This window comes from Gekko japonicus, unplaced genomic scaffold (assembly GCF_001447785.1).
Source record: "Gekko japonicus isolate JY-2015 unplaced genomic scaffold, Gekko_japonicus_V1.1 scaffold388, whole genome shotgun sequence".
Lineage (NCBI taxonomy): Eukaryota > Metazoa > Chordata > Lepidosauria > Squamata > Gekkonidae > Gekko > Gekko japonicus.
The window spans coordinates 859897-876988 of NW_015162490.1; the positions used below are offsets into that span (position 1 = coordinate 859897).

Consider the following 17092-nt stretch of genomic DNA (forward strand, 5'->3'; position numbering starts at 1 on the left):
AGGAGGAGGAGGAGGAGGAGGAGGAGGAGGAGATTGGATTTATACCCCGCCCTTCACTTGGAGTCTCAGAGCGGCTTACAAACTCCTTTCCCTTCCCCTCCCCACAACAGACACCCTGTGAGGTGGGTGGGGCTGAGAGAGCTCTGACACAAACTGCTCTTTTTCAAGGACAGCTGTGCCAGAGCTTGTGACTGACCCAAGGTCACATCAGCAGGTGCAAGTGGAGGAGTGGGGGAATCAAACCCGGTTCTCCCAGATTAGAGTCCGCACACTTAACCACTACACCAAACTCACATTTGGGATGGCCAAGAGTGCATATTTGTAGGTCCCGCCAACTTCAGCAACATTTTTCTTGCCTCAGGGCCTGCATCCATCCACCCCGCCTCCAAGAGGACTGTTTCTGGGCTTTTTTTAAAAAAATAGGGAATAGCTAGATTGCCATAACATCACCACGATTTACTAGCTTCCACGTCTCATTTTAAAAGACACGTACGTCTCTAGCCCTTTACTTTGCAGAGTACGGGCTACCAACAGGGCTGGAAACGTACGTGTTTTTAAAAAATGAAATAGTAGATCATGACACTAGGTTGTTATAATGCTATAGCATCCCCCCCACCCTTTTTTTCAAAAGACTTTCAGTGGAGAGTTGGGTGAAATGTTGGCTGTGAAAGGCTGAGGCGAGGCGAGGAAAGTGGGAACAGCTGTGTGAACGCTCTGTTTCCAGTGTGAATGCAAATGCAAAGGAAGATTTCAGAGCCCTGCTGGAGACAAAGGCTTTGCCGACTTCCTCTCCTTCAGAAGGATACCTGGCTCAAACCAGCTCAGAGTCCACTAAGGGGCAACAGCCAGTGTTTACCTGAATTGTTCTCCATCACAGTGTAAATCAGTTTGCAGACTCTCAGCAGCAGCATCACTTTCTTCTCAGGCGAGTACATTTTCTGCATGGTCATGAACTTGACTTTAATCTTCTCAACATCCACAAAGTCTGGCGTGGGGACGAACACACCCAGCTCCTGGGGATTCCGCTGCCGGACCAGCTGGAGGTTCTCTTTCAGCTGCTTCCAAGAGCCGTCGGCCATGTGGAATTCTTTCAGCATGGCCTCAATGTGGCCTTTGAGGGGCTTCAAGATGCTCTTGTGCATGGCCTTCTCCAGCACCACATCTGTAAAGAGACAGGCAAGCGCTGGTCACTAACTGGCAAAGAGTATTCCTGGGGGAGGAGAGAGGAATGGAGATCGTTTGCTCAAGCTGAAACAGTTATTAAACAAGAGTTTCGGGAAATCTTAATCATCCAAAGGATTTCCATATGCATTTTAAGGGGGGGGAGGAAACTTTCGACCTGCATTTTACACATATTCATGTTACTTGAGCAAAGAGGAAAATGTAAAATAAGAAGAAGGCAGGTGTCCAAACCAGAGGTGTCCAAACCAGAGCTGATTTCCAGAGGTTCGTGTTAACCATTTTTATGGTCTTTACATTTCCACTTTAAGTGTGTGACGAATGTTGCAGGAAATGAACTTAAATTAGAAATTTAAATTAAAGTTAGATAGAAGCCCACCCACCCCCCATTTTGCTACAGGGTCACTGGTGATATGAGGCAGAAAATTTTCTACTGCTCACTTCTCATAGGGTTGCCAACCCCCCCGGTAGGGCGGAATTCCCCCCGCCCTGGAGGCCCGTTACCCGACGCCGGGGAATCGGGGCCCGGGGGGAACTCCGCCCCGGCATGCGCGTCACGCGGAAGTGACGTCGCACGCTGGGGGTGGGGAAACTTTTGGTCCATTCACCCCTCCCTGCTGCAGAGCTCCAGCTCTGCAAGGCCCCTGTCTCCCACAAGAGGCATCTGGGTGGGGCCTCTGAGGGTGAGAACCTTACGCTCCACCTGCAGAAACCCTCATCGGGAATTCCCAGTGGATCCAAGCCTGCGCGTTTGGCAAGAGTTGTTGCACTGGGGTTAAAACCTTTTCTCGTTTCTTATTTGTTTGAAAATTGTTGGCAGAAAATCTTTTTATTTTGTAAACGCGTATTTGATGTGCACTATTCATGGTGCTGGAGAAGACTCTTGAGAGTCCTTTGGACTGCAAGGAGGTCATATCAGCCAGTCCTAATGGAAATCAACCCTGACTGTTCCCTGGAAGGCCAGAGACTGAAGCTGAAGCTCAAATACCCTGGCCACCATGAGAATGAGAAGGGAGCACTCGCTGGAGAAGACCCTGATGCTGGGAAAGACTGAAGGCCAAAGAAGACGGGGATGGCAAAGGATGTGATGGTCTGACAGTGTTATCGATGCAATTAACGTGAAATTAAGCATACTCCGGAGAACAATGGAAGACAGGAGGGTCTGGTGTGAGGTGGTCCATGGGGTCGCAAAGAGTCAGACTTGACTGTGCGAATGAACAACAACAACAAAATTCATGGAAGCAGATTTGTACACAATACTTAGCGTGTGTTGGGTGGGGGCATGTTGCACAGTAATACTAATAGTCAGTGCACGACTACAAAAGTCAGCCATAAATATTAAGCATTTTCTTCAGTTTTTCAAAATATTGTGGCTTTTAAAAAGAAATACGTATTGCCTTTTCTAACTACTGTGAATCACCGCGTTGATCAAAAGGAGGGACCAAAATATTGTAAACAATTATAAATGCAGGGCCCATGAGAACTGCCTTGACTTTAATAAAGCTGCCCCTAAAAGCCATGAAGGAACTGCGGTGGCTCAAGTGGTTAAGACGCTGAACTGCAGGCTGCGGAAGGTCAGTAGTTCAGCAGTTCGAGACCCGGGTGCCGCATGATGGAGTGAGCTCCCGTCTCTAGTTCCAGCTCCTGCCAACCTAGCAGTTCGAAAGCAAGAAATTGCAAGTAGATAAATAGGAACCACTTCAGTGGGATGGTAACAGCGTTCCTGCGCCTTGGTGTTTAGTCATGCCGGCCACATGACCACGGAAACGTCTTCGGACAGCGCTGGCTCTTCGGCTTGGAAATGGAGATGAGCACCGCAACCCTAGAGTCGGACTCGACTGGCTTTCGAGCAAGAGAACCTTTACCTTTTTAAAAGCCATGAAGGAGCTAAAAATGATCCTTAAGTATCAGAATGTCTCACTGGCAACTAAGATCAAGTTAATTCATGCTGCCGGACGCCCCATTACTAAGAACGGGTGTGTGAAAGTCGGACAATGAAGAAAGCGGACAGGAAGAAAGTTGATTCCTTTGAACTGTGGTGCTGGAGGAGAGTTCTACAGATACCGTGGACTGCCAAAAAGACAAACCAGTAGGGTCTAGGTCAAATCAAGCCTGAACTTTCCCTAGAAGTTAAAATGACTAAGCTGAGGCTATCGTACTTTGGTCATATCATAGAAAGCACAGGAAAAGACAATAATGCTAGGAAAAGTCGAAGGCAGCAGGAAAAGAGGAAGACCCAACATGAGATGGATTGACTCAGTCAAGGAAGCCACGGCCCTCAGTTTGTAAGACTTGAGCAAGGCTAACAGGATGTTTGGGAGAACATTAATTCATAAAGTCGCCATGAGTCGGAAGAAGGAGGAGGAGGAGGAGGAGGAGAAGGTTGGATTTATACCCCGCCCTTCACTCAGAGTCTCAGAGCAGCTTACAAACTCCTTTCCCTTCCCCTCCCCACAACAGACACCCTTGTGAGGTAGGTGGCGCTGAGACAGCTCTGACAGAAGCCGCTCTTTTCAAGAACAGCTCTGAGAGAACTATGGCTTGCCCAAGGTCATCCAGCCAGGTGCAAGTGGAGGAGTGGGGAATCAAACCCGGTTCTCCCAGATTAGAGTCCGCGCACCTAACTGCCACACCAAACTGGAAGTGACTTTAAACCACTTAACACCTTCCCAAGTGCCTGCACCTTAAAAGCAAGTAATCGGCTTGGGAGTCACAAACACTATGGGGGGGGGGAAATACGGGGGGGGGAAAAAGGGTTTCCCTTTTTTTTTTTTTAAGGGGGGGGGGGGGTGGTTATTGAAAGGGGGGGGGAGCATTATAAATGTCTTCTGGGTTCTGATAGCAGGCTAAAATGCAGGCATCCTCCACTCTCCCACACTGGAGCTACCCCCAAAGCAAGCCAAGATCTGCGAAGCAAATAAAACTCTGTTTCATCAATATCAGACGACACACAATACACAGTCAACATTTGTAACCTTGGAGTCAGATTGGCGCCCCCCCCCCCCAGAGATGAGTGGGGATGGGGGCGTTGTTATCTGTTATGCGCAGCCCGGCCCCTGCAAGCCACATGCTTCGCATTCCTGTCACCTCCCCACCCCCTCAGCCCTGGCTCAGTTTCTGTCAGCAGCACTACGCTACGAGGAATTGGACATTTTGCCCCCTGGAAGAATCTGCAGAGAAGCGGAGGGAGTTAAATCATCAAGGAAAGATGCGAAAAACACAGACACGGGACTTTCCCCCTCTCTCACGCATGCTAGAACTCAGGGTCATTCAATGAAATGAATAATTTATTTATTCGCTTCGTTTATACCCCACCTTTCTCCTCAATGGGGACCCAAGGTGGCTGTTTTATCCTCACGACAACATCCCTGTGAGGTAGGTTAGGCTGAGAGTGTGTCACTAGCTGCACGTGTATTTGATATTTTATGCCAATAAAGGTATTGTATTTGTTTGAGTGTGTCACTATCCCAAGGAACACAAAACGAGCTTCCATGGCAGAGCAGGGATTGGAACCTGTTTCTCCCAGACCCTAGTAGGACACTCGTAACCAATGTTCCCTCTAAGCTGTGGAGTCTCGTGAGCAAAAATTCTTTTCTATGAGCTCCTGGCATTACAGTTGTGAGCGGGCGATTTGGCTACTGCATAATTTAGTCTGCTCTGGAGCCCCATCCTTCCTGAGCTAAGGCGAAAATGTGTGAGCCGGAGGCTAAAAAACTGTGAGCTAGCTCACACTAACTCAGCTTAGAGGGAACACTGCTCGTAACCGCTAAACCATGCTGTGTCACACAACGCAAAGTTAACTGGATGGAATTTGCTGCCAGAAGATGTGGTGATGCCCACTGGCTTTAGTTTCTACTGAGTTTCTACTGAGAAGAGCCAGTTTGGTGTAGTGGTTAAGTGCGCGGACTCTAATCTGGGAGAACGGGGTTTGATTCCCCACTCCTCCACTTGCAGCTGCTGGATGACCTTGGGCAAGCCATAGTTCTGTCCAGGTCACTCTCCACCCACCCCCAGCAGCTGCATGTGGAGGAGTGGGGAATCAAACCCGGTTCTCCCAGATTAGAGTCCGCATTCCTAACCGCTACACAAGACTGGCTCCCATTATGGCTACAGACGTCTCACAGGCTGGGGTGCTCATGTAGAGTCCATGGTGTTTGGTCCACTCATGAGGAATTGCTTTACGTAAACGCCTTTGGAGATGAAGGCACTGTCCACCCTCTGGGCCCACCTATTGGGGAAGAACATCCAGGTGGCAACAGGCAACCTAATAGACAACCTGTTCTGTATAAACAAGCAAGGTGGCACAGCCTTGCACCTGGGAGGCAACCTTGTGTCTCCTGATATCCAGAATATGGGAATGGTGCCATCCTTCATGGATCCACAGTCCAGGAAGTACACGCAGCAGGAAGCAGCAACCACATAGCAGACTCCCCCAGCTGCACTCCTTTAGCACCTCACAAGTGGGAACTGAATGATCACTTCCTTCTCCCAATCTCTTCTCTCCTTATATATAATTGAATAGTGGGTGCCAAAGTTCTAATTCTAAAATGCACTCCCTTAGTGTATGGCTGATGGCACTGCTCCTCAGCATATATCGCCTCCAATCAGAAGGCAAAGCCCGGGTCCCACCCACACCACAACTGCTGCGACAACCTGGTCTTTTGCATATGGAAGCTGATTGGACTTCACTCCATTCCACACCTCAAACTCCCCCCCCCGCAAGGCAGTTGGAATGTCAGTTGCATATGGAACCTGCTGTATTCTGGTGGTGTGCAGATCCCAGGTTCATGTTTTAAAAGCAGACTAACACTGTTTGCCCAAAGCCTGAGCACTCTCCCAGAGCCTCTTTCTAGATCTCGTTGTATTTATTTCCACAACGGGCCTTATTTCTAGTTTTTCAATAATGGGACACACACAAAAACACACCACTTTAGTCTGGACTTTTCTGAAGTTGACTCGTAACCTGAGTCGCTCTAGGATCTTCAGTGTTAATTGGACATCTGCTGGAGTTTCGCCTTGGAATCTGCTACAGATCCACCAGTCTCCTAAGCGATGCTCCCTCCAAGCTGTGGAGTCTTGCAAGCAAAACTTCTACTTTGTGAGCTGCTGGCATTAAAGTTGTGAGCAAGCCATTTGGCTACCGAATAGATTCGTTTGCTCTGGAGCCCTCCTTCCTGAGTGGAGACAAAAATGTTTGGGCCGGAGGCTAAAAAACGGTGAGCTGGCTCACACTAACTCAGCTTGGAGGGAACATTGCTCCTAAGGTAGGGGCAGAGCTTGCGCCCTAACCTGAGCAGGTAAGTTACCACCACTGCTATATATCTGGGGAACACTCTAGGGGCCATGGCTAGACAAAACACTAGGAAGGTGCATTGCAGAATGAGAGTGCAACACTGGAAGCAGAGGTATTTCTGAAAATCTGGCCTGATCCTTACATGGAAATAGGCATCTAATACGTCTAAGGTTACAGCCCATACGCCTGGATGCAGTTAAGGAAAGACATCTTCAACAGATAATGGTCTGAGTTTTCTTTATTATAAAAAACTTGTTCAGGTTCCTCAGGTCAAGCATCAGTCTCATCCCCTCCCCCTCTTTTTGACCAAGAAGTTCCTTGAATAAAAGACAGAGGCTGCTTTCGCACTAGAGCTGCCTCGATGTTGCGCCACCGTTTGCCCCGATACTGTTGGTCAATTTCACACCTGAAGCCGCGGGGCTGCATTTGACCAGCGGCTTCGCCCGATTTCCTCCACAGTTTCGTGATCCTCAAAAAAACAGGATCACGAAACTGCGGGGGAAATTGGGCGAAGCTGCGAGTCAAAATGCAGCCCCGCAGCTTCGGGTGTGAAATTGACCAACAGTATCGGGGCAAACAGCAGCGCAACATCGAGGCAGCTCTAGTGCGAAATCAGCCATAGTGTTGCTCTTTCAAAGGTGTTTCTGTAATTGCCTTTTTTGCTTAATAGGGCCTCTGCTTCTGCTTTACTCCGTGGTGGGCTGGGGGTGGGTGGCGAGTGACCTAGAGTATAGGAGAACTCTATGGCATAGCCCTGTGACATAATTGTTAGGACTCGTTGGTCTCAACAAGCTTCCTCCCATGTTATGTCAGAAAGATTTTGTTCTATCACGTCTATCATTGTCAAAAGCTCCGCTTTGGTAGGTGGGGTGGTTTTGGGGACTAGGGTGTGGACTTTCCCTTTCTCGAGCAGAACCTTCTCCTAGGCTGAACCATCGGTCTGTAGGAAGGGTTGCTATAAAGACTATAAAAAGCCTGTAATACTGTTTGGGCCTTTTGAGTATTTTGGGGATAGAGTTGCCAAATGGGCCCGGGGGGCGGGGAATCCCCCGCTTCGGAGGCCCAATTTCCACCGCGGCGGAATTGGGCCCCGGGGGGAACCCCGCCCCCGAAGCTGCGTCACCTCCGTTGGGGGCGTGGCTGAGCTCGTGGGGGGGGGAACCATATGGTTTCCCCCCAGACGAGCTCGGCCACGCCCCCAATGTCAGCAACGTCGTACGTCACTTCCGGTGACGTGCTGCCGGCGCGCGCGCCCATGAAGAGGTCCCGGACGCCGGCAAGGCTCCCCCGCTCCGACGGGTGAGTAGAGTTGGCAACCCTATTTGGGGACCAGGAATGAGACTCAAGGTTTCGGTCGTGAGTCTGTCTCTCCTCACTTTAGTTTTACTACTAAACAGTTCAGCCCCATCAAATGGGAGAGCTCCAACGGAGGTTAAAAGTGGCATTCTTCCACACACCCACATGCTTCAGTTTGGCATCTCATTTGTTTTGCAAATGTCTGTTGCCTTAGTAAGAGCCCTACATTGTGTTTTATTCTAGTCACAACCCTGAAGTGCTTTGAATCAGCAATCAAACCCCTCAAGCTTTGCAAGAGCAACTAACTATACAGGTAACTGTGGTTACTGCAGATAATGTTTAATTAAGTCTAGTGACTCAATCATAACTCTCTTTAGAGCTACCATTAGCCACTTCAAAGTGGAAACAGGAAGTGATTTGATGGGGTGAGCAGTTTCCCCGTGACTTCTAGAATGTCCATCTGTATCCTGAAACCCACTTTTGCTATCTTCTGAAGCAGTGCAACATTTAAATCGGGAGGGGAAATACATATGTGACTCATCTATCCTTAATTGACCTGCTGTTTCTCCTTCCTGTCATACTTACAATACTGCCCACCGCTGCTTAGAACATGATTTTGCACAACGGAACGTCACCCAAATGTCCTACAGACTTTCACAGACTCACCAGGATACAAGGGTGGATGGTCACCCTCGTTTTGCAATATAAGGATAATACCACCGATCTTACAGAAATGTGGTAAGAGTTATAACCGGATCAATGGATGTGAAGCATTCTGTACATTCAAACCAAATTGCAGTATGTGTACATTGTTGTGGTTGCCTGTTCTAGGTGGCTCTGGTTCTCTCTTATATTTTAAGATAGGCCAAGAAAATTACTGAATGATTAGGTGAAAGAAGAACAGACACAACTGAATAATACGGGAGCGAAACGTTTCTCCTAGCTAAACCAAGGACTGGGCCCTTGATTTCTTTCTTTTTTCAATTTTTTAATATGTGCGTGTGTGTGCGTGTGTGTACACCTGGAAGTCATGGTGACCTCTGGTGACTGACCCCTACTGGGGGCATGGGGGATATTCAGAGAGGTGGCTGATTAAAGCCTACCCCCACCTCCCGACTGCTGGTATTCCATGGAGGTCTCCCACCCAAGTACTTGCTAGGGTCGGCCCTGCTTAGCTTCTGAGATCTGACGGGATCGGGCTTGCCTGGACTATCCAGGTCAGGGCACCTTTGGTTTATTTCTTGAATAATTCCGAATGCAGTTACACAGACACATAGGACACTGAAGATGTGAACCAGCTGGGGCAGCCTGAACAAGTTGCCCACCTCTGTGTTTAGATGCATTTCCCCCCCCATTACAGGTCATGGCTGCCAACTCACCATGGATAAGCCCTGGTTCACGCTACTACAAAGGTGAGTGCGTGTGAACTGTTCCTTGAGAAGGCTCAGCTTGGGCAGGAATTAGGGTTGCCAGGTTGGGGGGGGTAGGTCGGGACACTCCTGGAGATTTGGGGATGGAGCCCATGGGGTACAATGCCTTGGACTCTACTTTCCAAAGCATCCATTTTCTCCAGGGGAACTGATTTCTGTAATCTGGAGATAACTAGTAACCTTGGAGGATCCTCCAGGTCCCACCTGGAAGCTGGCATCGGGAGGCTGGGATGCATTCTTCCAGACATACATAACCACTTCACTGTATAACCCATTCTCATTTAGCAGCCAGAAAACTGAGCTTGAAAACACTTCTCAGGAGGTTGGCTTTTCTGTTTTCTTGTTATGGGTCTTTTTTTTGTGTGTGTGTGTATGTTTTTAAAGACATGAGGTAGCAATTCTCTTGTTCTGTCTTCCAGAATGAGACTTCATTAACATTTTGCTGACTTTCTACGTGGCACAAAACCCAGCCTCTTTTAAGTTATCTGTGCTGAGTCAACAGGCAGCTTTAATTATGATTTTGTTTTATTGTTCTGCCCAGTTTTTTGTAAGTAATGCCGCAGCACAGTATTTCAAAAGTGGTGCTCATTCCAATTTGAGCATGAAACACTTTTAGTCTCGTGTTTGTTGACGTTTTCTCTGTTTTAATGGGGCTTTGATCAAAATCTTCGGTGGTTTTTCCCACGAGACCACTGGTTCTGGAAAGCCAGTGAGTTTACAGAATCTAAAAGGAAAATTCAGGCATAATGAAAGTCCTCTGTCACTTGGTCCCTTAACTTCTTTTACACTCTACATCAGTGATGGCGAACCTTTAAGAGACCGAGTGCTCGAACTGTGACCCCAAACCCACTTATTTATTGCAAAGTGCCAACACGGCAAGTTAACCTGAAGACTGAGGTTTTACTTTAGAAAAAACAACTCATACATTAAGACGATCCAAACAAAGTAAGGAAAGGAATCCCAAATGCTTCCATTTACTTAAAATTATTTGGCAGAGAATTCGACACTTAAATGATGGTCTGGGCCTGGCTGGGGCGATGGCACGCGTGCCCACAGAGAGGGCTCTGAGTGCCACCTCTGGCACCCATGCCATAGGTTCGCCACCACTGCTCTACATTCTTCTGTTCTGTACTGAGTTCGTATAGCCCACCCTTCCTCTTTACCAGACCTTCCTCCTCAACCATCTTCTGCCTCATTTCTAGTTCAAACTGGAAAAAATCAAAACCAAACATTCAAACAAATCAGCCCTTTCAGCCGGCATATCTCATTCCCAGGGGAGGACGACTGCTGCTCCCATCCCAAAACTGTGCTCCACAACAGCAGGACTGTGGCTTCTCCCTCAGAACCAGCAATGCGTCCCATTCTTCTGACTGTTGCTTCAAACGAAGAGGGCTACCTCACCCTCCTTGCGATTTTCCCCGTCCCCCCCCCCACCTGGTTCACCAACGGCACTCTTGGCCAGCCTTGGCCAATCTTGGAAGTCCTGTTAGTATGGTTGAACCAGTTGGGGATGGACTTACCAGCAGCAGGAGAAGACCTAGTCTGGAGTCATGACTTTATCAGCAATACAGCGACGTTACTTCCCGTGCACACCAGAAATGCCGTTATCACGTTGCTGGTGACACGGGGACACACTGGCATTTGGGCAAAAATTCTATGGTAGAAGCCATTTTTGCCATAAAGTTTCTGCTCCAATATCAGAACGTCCCACGTCACTATGACATCACTTCCAGTACTTGCCGGAAGTCACGTTGCCGTGTCACGGCTGCAATGCCAGCCTAGGCCTCTTCCTGATGTCAGTATCCAGCTGATTGGAGGCAGGGGACAGGACCCCGCTCCCGGCGCAGCCTGGCAACCAGTGTTCCCTCTAAGCTGAGTGAGTGTGAGTTAGCTCACAGTTTTTTAGCCTCCGGCTCACACATTTTTTTCTTAGCTCAGGAAGGGATGGCTCCAGAGCAAACTGATTTAATGCAGCAGCCCAATCGCCCGCTCACAACTTTAATGTCAGTAGCTTACAAAGTAGAATTTTTGCTCACAAGGCTCTGCAGCTTAGAGGGAGCATTGCTGGCAACCCAGCCTCAGTCAGAGAGTGATTCAGCAAGAACACAACTTTATTATTCAACTCGAACACAACTCCAACACAGATCAACATCAGATAGCCAGAACAGAACAGTTCAGGTTTTCCATTGCAGTTGTCCTGCTTTTAAACGTTCCCGGCTAATATAGCCACGCCCACTGTACAATTACCAACCAATGAGGTTGTCCCAATAAAGACCAATCACAAGCGTTCCCGCTCAGGGAGCTTGCTGTGAAGTGATTGGACGTTAGTTCCTGGGCTAGTAACCTGATTGGATGTATTTGGATCCTAGCCCAGGACGAAGCTCAACATGGCAATTCAATTAGACGTTTCACAACACTATGCATTCAATAGGCAGCTCACTGAATACATTACAGCAACAACACTCTGCGTTCAAATTTGAGTGCCCCCTGCCCCCACTGTAGTAGAATTATACCATCTCATGATGGTGTATGATTGTTTCAGTCATTACGGTTGGAGTTGCAAGGCTGGAGCTGCCAACAGAGGCCAGCCGCGATATTCTTATTCCACCCTTCCTTCGAGCAGCTCAGGTCTCCATACAGTTTCCCTTTCTCTTCCCCCCCCCAAAAAACCAATATACTAGGATATAATTTTTAAAAAGGTTCAAACATATGTCAAAACTTATACAATTATATATCCTTCCCTCCTCCCTTTCCCCCCACCCCTTCTCGGCTTCCCACAGTGCTCCAACCTCCTGCCCAATTCTTAAATTTCCTTCAAACCTCCCTTTCTCCTCATTCACATCTACAGGTAACTTATCCTTCAACTATTATTCTATACATTTATCTATTTTCTGCTATCCTTTAATTTTCAATAATTCTCAAAGCAAAGTAAATTGTCCTTTACATCCTAGTATTTCTCCGAATAGTCTTTAAGGTCTTTCCAGTCTGCAAAAAATTCTCCTGCTTCCAAATTATTACGTTTCCTTGTCATTTTATCCATTTCAACCATAAAAAGTAATTTTTAACCCATTCCCCAATTTCAGGGACCTTATCTTGTTTCCAACATTGAGCATATGTCATTCTGGCAGTCGTGATCATATACCACATCAATGTCCTTTTTGCCATATTGACCTTCCACAGTTTCCCTTTCTCCACTTCATCCTCTGAGCTGTGAGGTACATTAGGCTGAGGAAGATTGATGGGGCCAGGGGACTTCAGGGGACCCAGGGTTTCCCAGTTTCTATAGTCTCACTGTTACACCATACTGGGCTCTCCTTGTACAGCACGTGGCTCCTTCTAGGCCAGGGGTGACCAAACTGTGGCTCGGGAGCCGCATGTGGCTCTTTCACACATATTGTGCGGCTCCCGGCAGGGCGGCTAGGGAAGCGAAGGGGAGCCATGCCTCCCCAATCAGTCTTCCTTTCCCCAGCCAGTATACCTGTTCTGTCTTAAGCTAATATGGGTCCAACCTACCTGAGGGACCACCTTTCCCCATATGTTCCCCCAAGAGCACTACGGTCTGGGGTCCAAAACTTGTTAGCCACCCCGGGCCCCAAGGACATCAAGCTAGCCGCTACTACGACCAGGGCTTTCTCGGTGGTGGCTCCTACCTGGTGGAATGAGCTCCCAGGGGAGATCCGGGCCCTGTGGGATCTTGTGCAGTTCCGCAGGGCCTGCAAGACGGAGCTCTTCCGTCAGGCTTTTGAGTAGGAGCCGCCGCCCCTGCTATACCACCACCGCCATGGGTTGGATGAGGCCCTGAGGAAACATCTGAAGAAGCCCTAAGCTGTCTACTTGGAACTCCGGACCGGCGATCCGTCATCTCTGGACTATGGAAGTCACTGAGCACCTTGTTTTTTAAATTAGGATTTTAAGATGTACTATGTTTTAATTTATTATGTATATTATGTTTTATTATGGCGAGGTCTGCCTTGCCTCTGTAAGCCACCCTGAGCCCTTTGGGGAGGGCGGGGTATAAATACGACAAATAAATAAATAAATAATAAAGTAATGTTTAGCTTAAGCATAAGTTCTATTACAACTAAGCAGTGTCTTGATTGGAGAACTAACCAATCAGAGAGGCCTATGCTTTCGGCGGGAACCACTCTCATAGGTTCCAAGCCCTGTATTTCTATTGGGTGTTATCTGCTTGTTGGGCGTGTTTACCCCTGTTCAAATCGTATATAAGTCAGCCTGGTTCTAGGCATGTCTCGTCTTGAAGTGTCTTGAAGTCTCTGTCTATTCTTGTGTTGTTATGAGCTGAATAAAGAAATAACTTGTTCAAGAAGCTGCCTCGATCTCAGTTCATAATAATACCCCTCCCTGGGTAGGTTTGAGGTGGGGGGAGCACAGAAAGAAAGTAACTTTAACTTTATATGCATTCTCAAAGCCCCCCACCCACCCCCCGGCTGGCTTGGAGAAGGCATCTGTCTCTTTAAATCCCTTCTCCAAGCCAAGCCAGCTGGTGTAGGGGAGGGGGGCTTGGAGTATGCATTTAAAGTTAACGTTGCTTTCTTCCCACCTCGCATGCTCTCTCTCTTAGACAAATAAATATCATTGGACAAATAAATATCGTTATGAGTATCTGTTTTTACCCCTTTTGTTTTTATTTTTGGCAGTCTCATAAGCAATAAAAACGTGTGGGTTATATTTGTTCATGTCTTGCGGCCCTCAAACATCTGACGTTTATTCTATGTGGCTCTTACATTAAGTAAGTTTGGACACCCCTGTTCTAGGCCAAAAGATCCTGAGACAAGGGCACCAACGGAATAGAAGCATAAAGGAGGAAGTGAGGAATTGTATGACAGGTTGACGCTGCCAAATGCACATCAGTCATTGGGGGGGGGGAGGGAAGGTTTGTTCTACGCCTGTACCAAGAAAGCACTGTAATGCTATAACCACCTATATTTAGAGCTCTGCCATGTTAGAAATCTCTATTTATTAACTGTATAAACAGGATGTTGTTCTATCTCAGCAATGCACTCTAAAATGGAAGTCACCAGGCTTTCTAAACGGACCCTGCTGTTACTTTGAGCTAAACTGGTCCTGACCCCGGGGGGGGGGACTGCTTTGCTCCTGCTGGCCTCTTAATTTAGACTGGATTCCACCTACACTCCATCATTACATTGTCAGCTACCAATATGATTAGTAAAATAGGAATGGAACGCCTGCTTGGGGCGGAAACAAAATTAAGCAGCTGGGACTGAGGAAGATTATCAGCTGGCAAAAATGCAATTCAGGTGGGTAGATCTGAATTCTTCATAGAAGAATTTTTACCCTTTTAAGACATAATACCTTACCCTCAGCTATACTGGAGGACAGATTTACTAGATCACTGAGGAAAAGTTGTATATGTGGGATGGGAACTGATGAGACGTTGGAACATGTGATCTGTGATTGTAGTATCTATATATCTAATAGCCAAGTCGCCCCCTGGTGTGCGGATATCTAAATCCACACATTGGGGGCACTTGGGGGGCAGAGAGTTTTTCCTGCACACTTGGAGCAGTGCCCAGGTGTGCAGAAAAATCTAAAAAGTTGAAAAAATATACAGGGGATTCTTAAATCTCCCCAAAAGTAAAAGAGCGTTCCCTGTGCATGCGCAGAGAACGCTCTGGCCGTTGGGGGGGGGCTTGGTGGGCCGGCGGCTGGGAGCCGCTCAGGCCTCACCGCCGGAGCCGGGGGAGGAGACTAGTGGGTCCAGTGGCTAGGAGCCACTAGGGCCTCGCCACCAGAGCCGAGGAGGGGGGAAGAAATCAGTGGGCCTGGTGGCTGGGAGCTGCTCAGGCCTCGCCGCCAGAGCCGGGGGGTGGGGGAGGGAAGCTTACCTGTGGCCGCTTCCTCCTCGGCCCTGAGGTCCTCCTGCTTCTGGGAGCCGGGGGGAATACTCCCCCCCACGCGTATCGCGGGTCCCTCTTCTTGTATATCATATTAGGGAACTTCTAATTAAGCAGAAAAATCTAAAATGTTGAAAAAATATATGGGGGATTCTTAAATCTCCCCAAAAGTAAAAGAGCGTTCCCTGTGACCGCTTGCTCCTCGGCCCTGAGGTCCTCCTGCTTCCGGGAGCCAGGAGGAATACTCCCCCCCACGCGTATTGCGGGTCCCTCTTCTTGTATATCATAATATTAGGGAACTTCTGATTAAGCCTATTGTAAACTCCCACCCAGGTCGAAGTAGAAGGATACTTTTGTCAACTACGCTGGCAGGTGATAATCAAAAGCTTGACTAGGATGGTTGACACATTTGGTTGGTTGGCATACCAACCTAGGAAAGAGATAAAGAAGTATAGACGGGCCTGTATTTATTGTTAATCTTAATATTAATTTTATCCTTTCTGTATTTTAAACTTTTATAATTTTCCTATTTATAATTTTAGATGCTATTACATCTTATAATTTTATTGTTTTGTTACCTGTTATTTACTTGCCTCTTGTTGTATTGCTTGCTGGTCTGTGACTGTAATAATAATTGATCTGATCTGAGTCCAGGGGCACCTTTAAGACCAACAAAGTTTAATTCTGGGTATAAGCTTTTGTGTGCAAGGCACACGTCTTCGGATACATTGAAACAGCCTTCCTCAAGCCTTACACATAGGTAGGCAACAACCCCCCCCCCCACCTATATGTAAGGCTTGAGGAAGTCTGTTTCAATGTATCTGAAGAAGAGTGCAAGCACATGAGTGGGTTTGATTCCCCCACTCCTCCACTTGCACCCAGCTGGATGACCTTGGGCAAGCTGCAATTCCAAATTGTGTACCGAACGTGGTCATATATTTGGAAACTGGTTCGTCCTTGATGGAAACCTGTGCATGGCTTACAACTTTTAAATACTGGCTCCGCCTTCATTATAACTTTGAACATGGGAGCCTCATACATTACATGCTTCCCGAGCTTAAACTCTCAAACTGGTCAGCATATATCGGAAGGGAAAATTAAAGTATTGGGTCTCTCTTTGGAATCCCAGTCCATGTTGCCTCTTGTCTTGCCGTTGCATTCCAACAGATTAAAAGCAGGTTGTTTGACTCGGAGCGCCAAAATTTATATAGTTTAGGGCAATAAAACCTGCTCCCCCTTGAACTTTGAGATTCCCCTTACAACAGGGCTGATGGCCTCGTATCTATCCTCTCTGCAGGTCCCTCAACAACGTAGAACGTTTACCCTGGCCAGATGTAATGCCATGCTGTCCGCCATTTTATTTGGCAAATTTAACAAGGTTTCTCATCTGGCCAGATACTGGCCTTGCAGATCGAAATGTGTGGAATCTGTCACTCATGTTCTCCTGCACTGCAATTTGTATATGGACCTAAGGATCACATATTTACACTCTCTTTTAACCAGCATGGGGGCTTGCTCTGATGCACTTAAGGTGAATAAACTTTTAAGAGATCTCAGTCCGGACATCACAGAGAAGGTGGCTAAGTTTCTCTGCTTGGCTTTAAAGCTGCGCCAAAGATCCTTCTAGAATTGTATATATGAGTTTTAACTGGTTTTAAAATTTATAAATGGTACTGATAATTTATACCAATAAAGGCTGATTTGACTAGTTCTGATAAGAGCTGTTCTTGAAAAAAGAGCAGTTTCTGTCAAGAGCTCTCTCAGCCCCACCTACCTCACAGGGTGTCTGTTGTGGGGAGGGGAAGGGGAAGGTGTTTGTAAGCTGCTCTGAGACACCTTTGGGTAGTGAAGGGCGGGGGATAAATCCAATCTCTTCTTCTTCTACCTCACAGGGTGTCTGTTGTGGGGAGGGGAAGGGAAAGGCGTTTGTAAGCTGCTCTGAGACACCTTTGGGTGGTGAAGGGCGGGGTATAAATCCAATCTCCTCTTCTTCTTCTACCCAGAATTAAACTTTGTTG

At 47.5% G+C, this 17092-nt stretch overlaps 1 protein-coding gene across 1 annotated transcript in view; it reads right to left on the minus strand.

Moving 5' to 3' along the window:
- Positions 1-17092, minus strand: part of RIN2 (Ras and Rab interactor 2) — a 93794-nt gene that overhangs the window by 11259 nt on the left and 65443 nt on the right. The window contains exon 9 of the mRNA XM_015405999.1: positions 857-1162. Coding sequence (XP_015261485.1) covers positions 857-1162 — 306 coding nt within the window. The remainder of the gene's footprint in view (positions 1-856; positions 1163-17092) is intronic.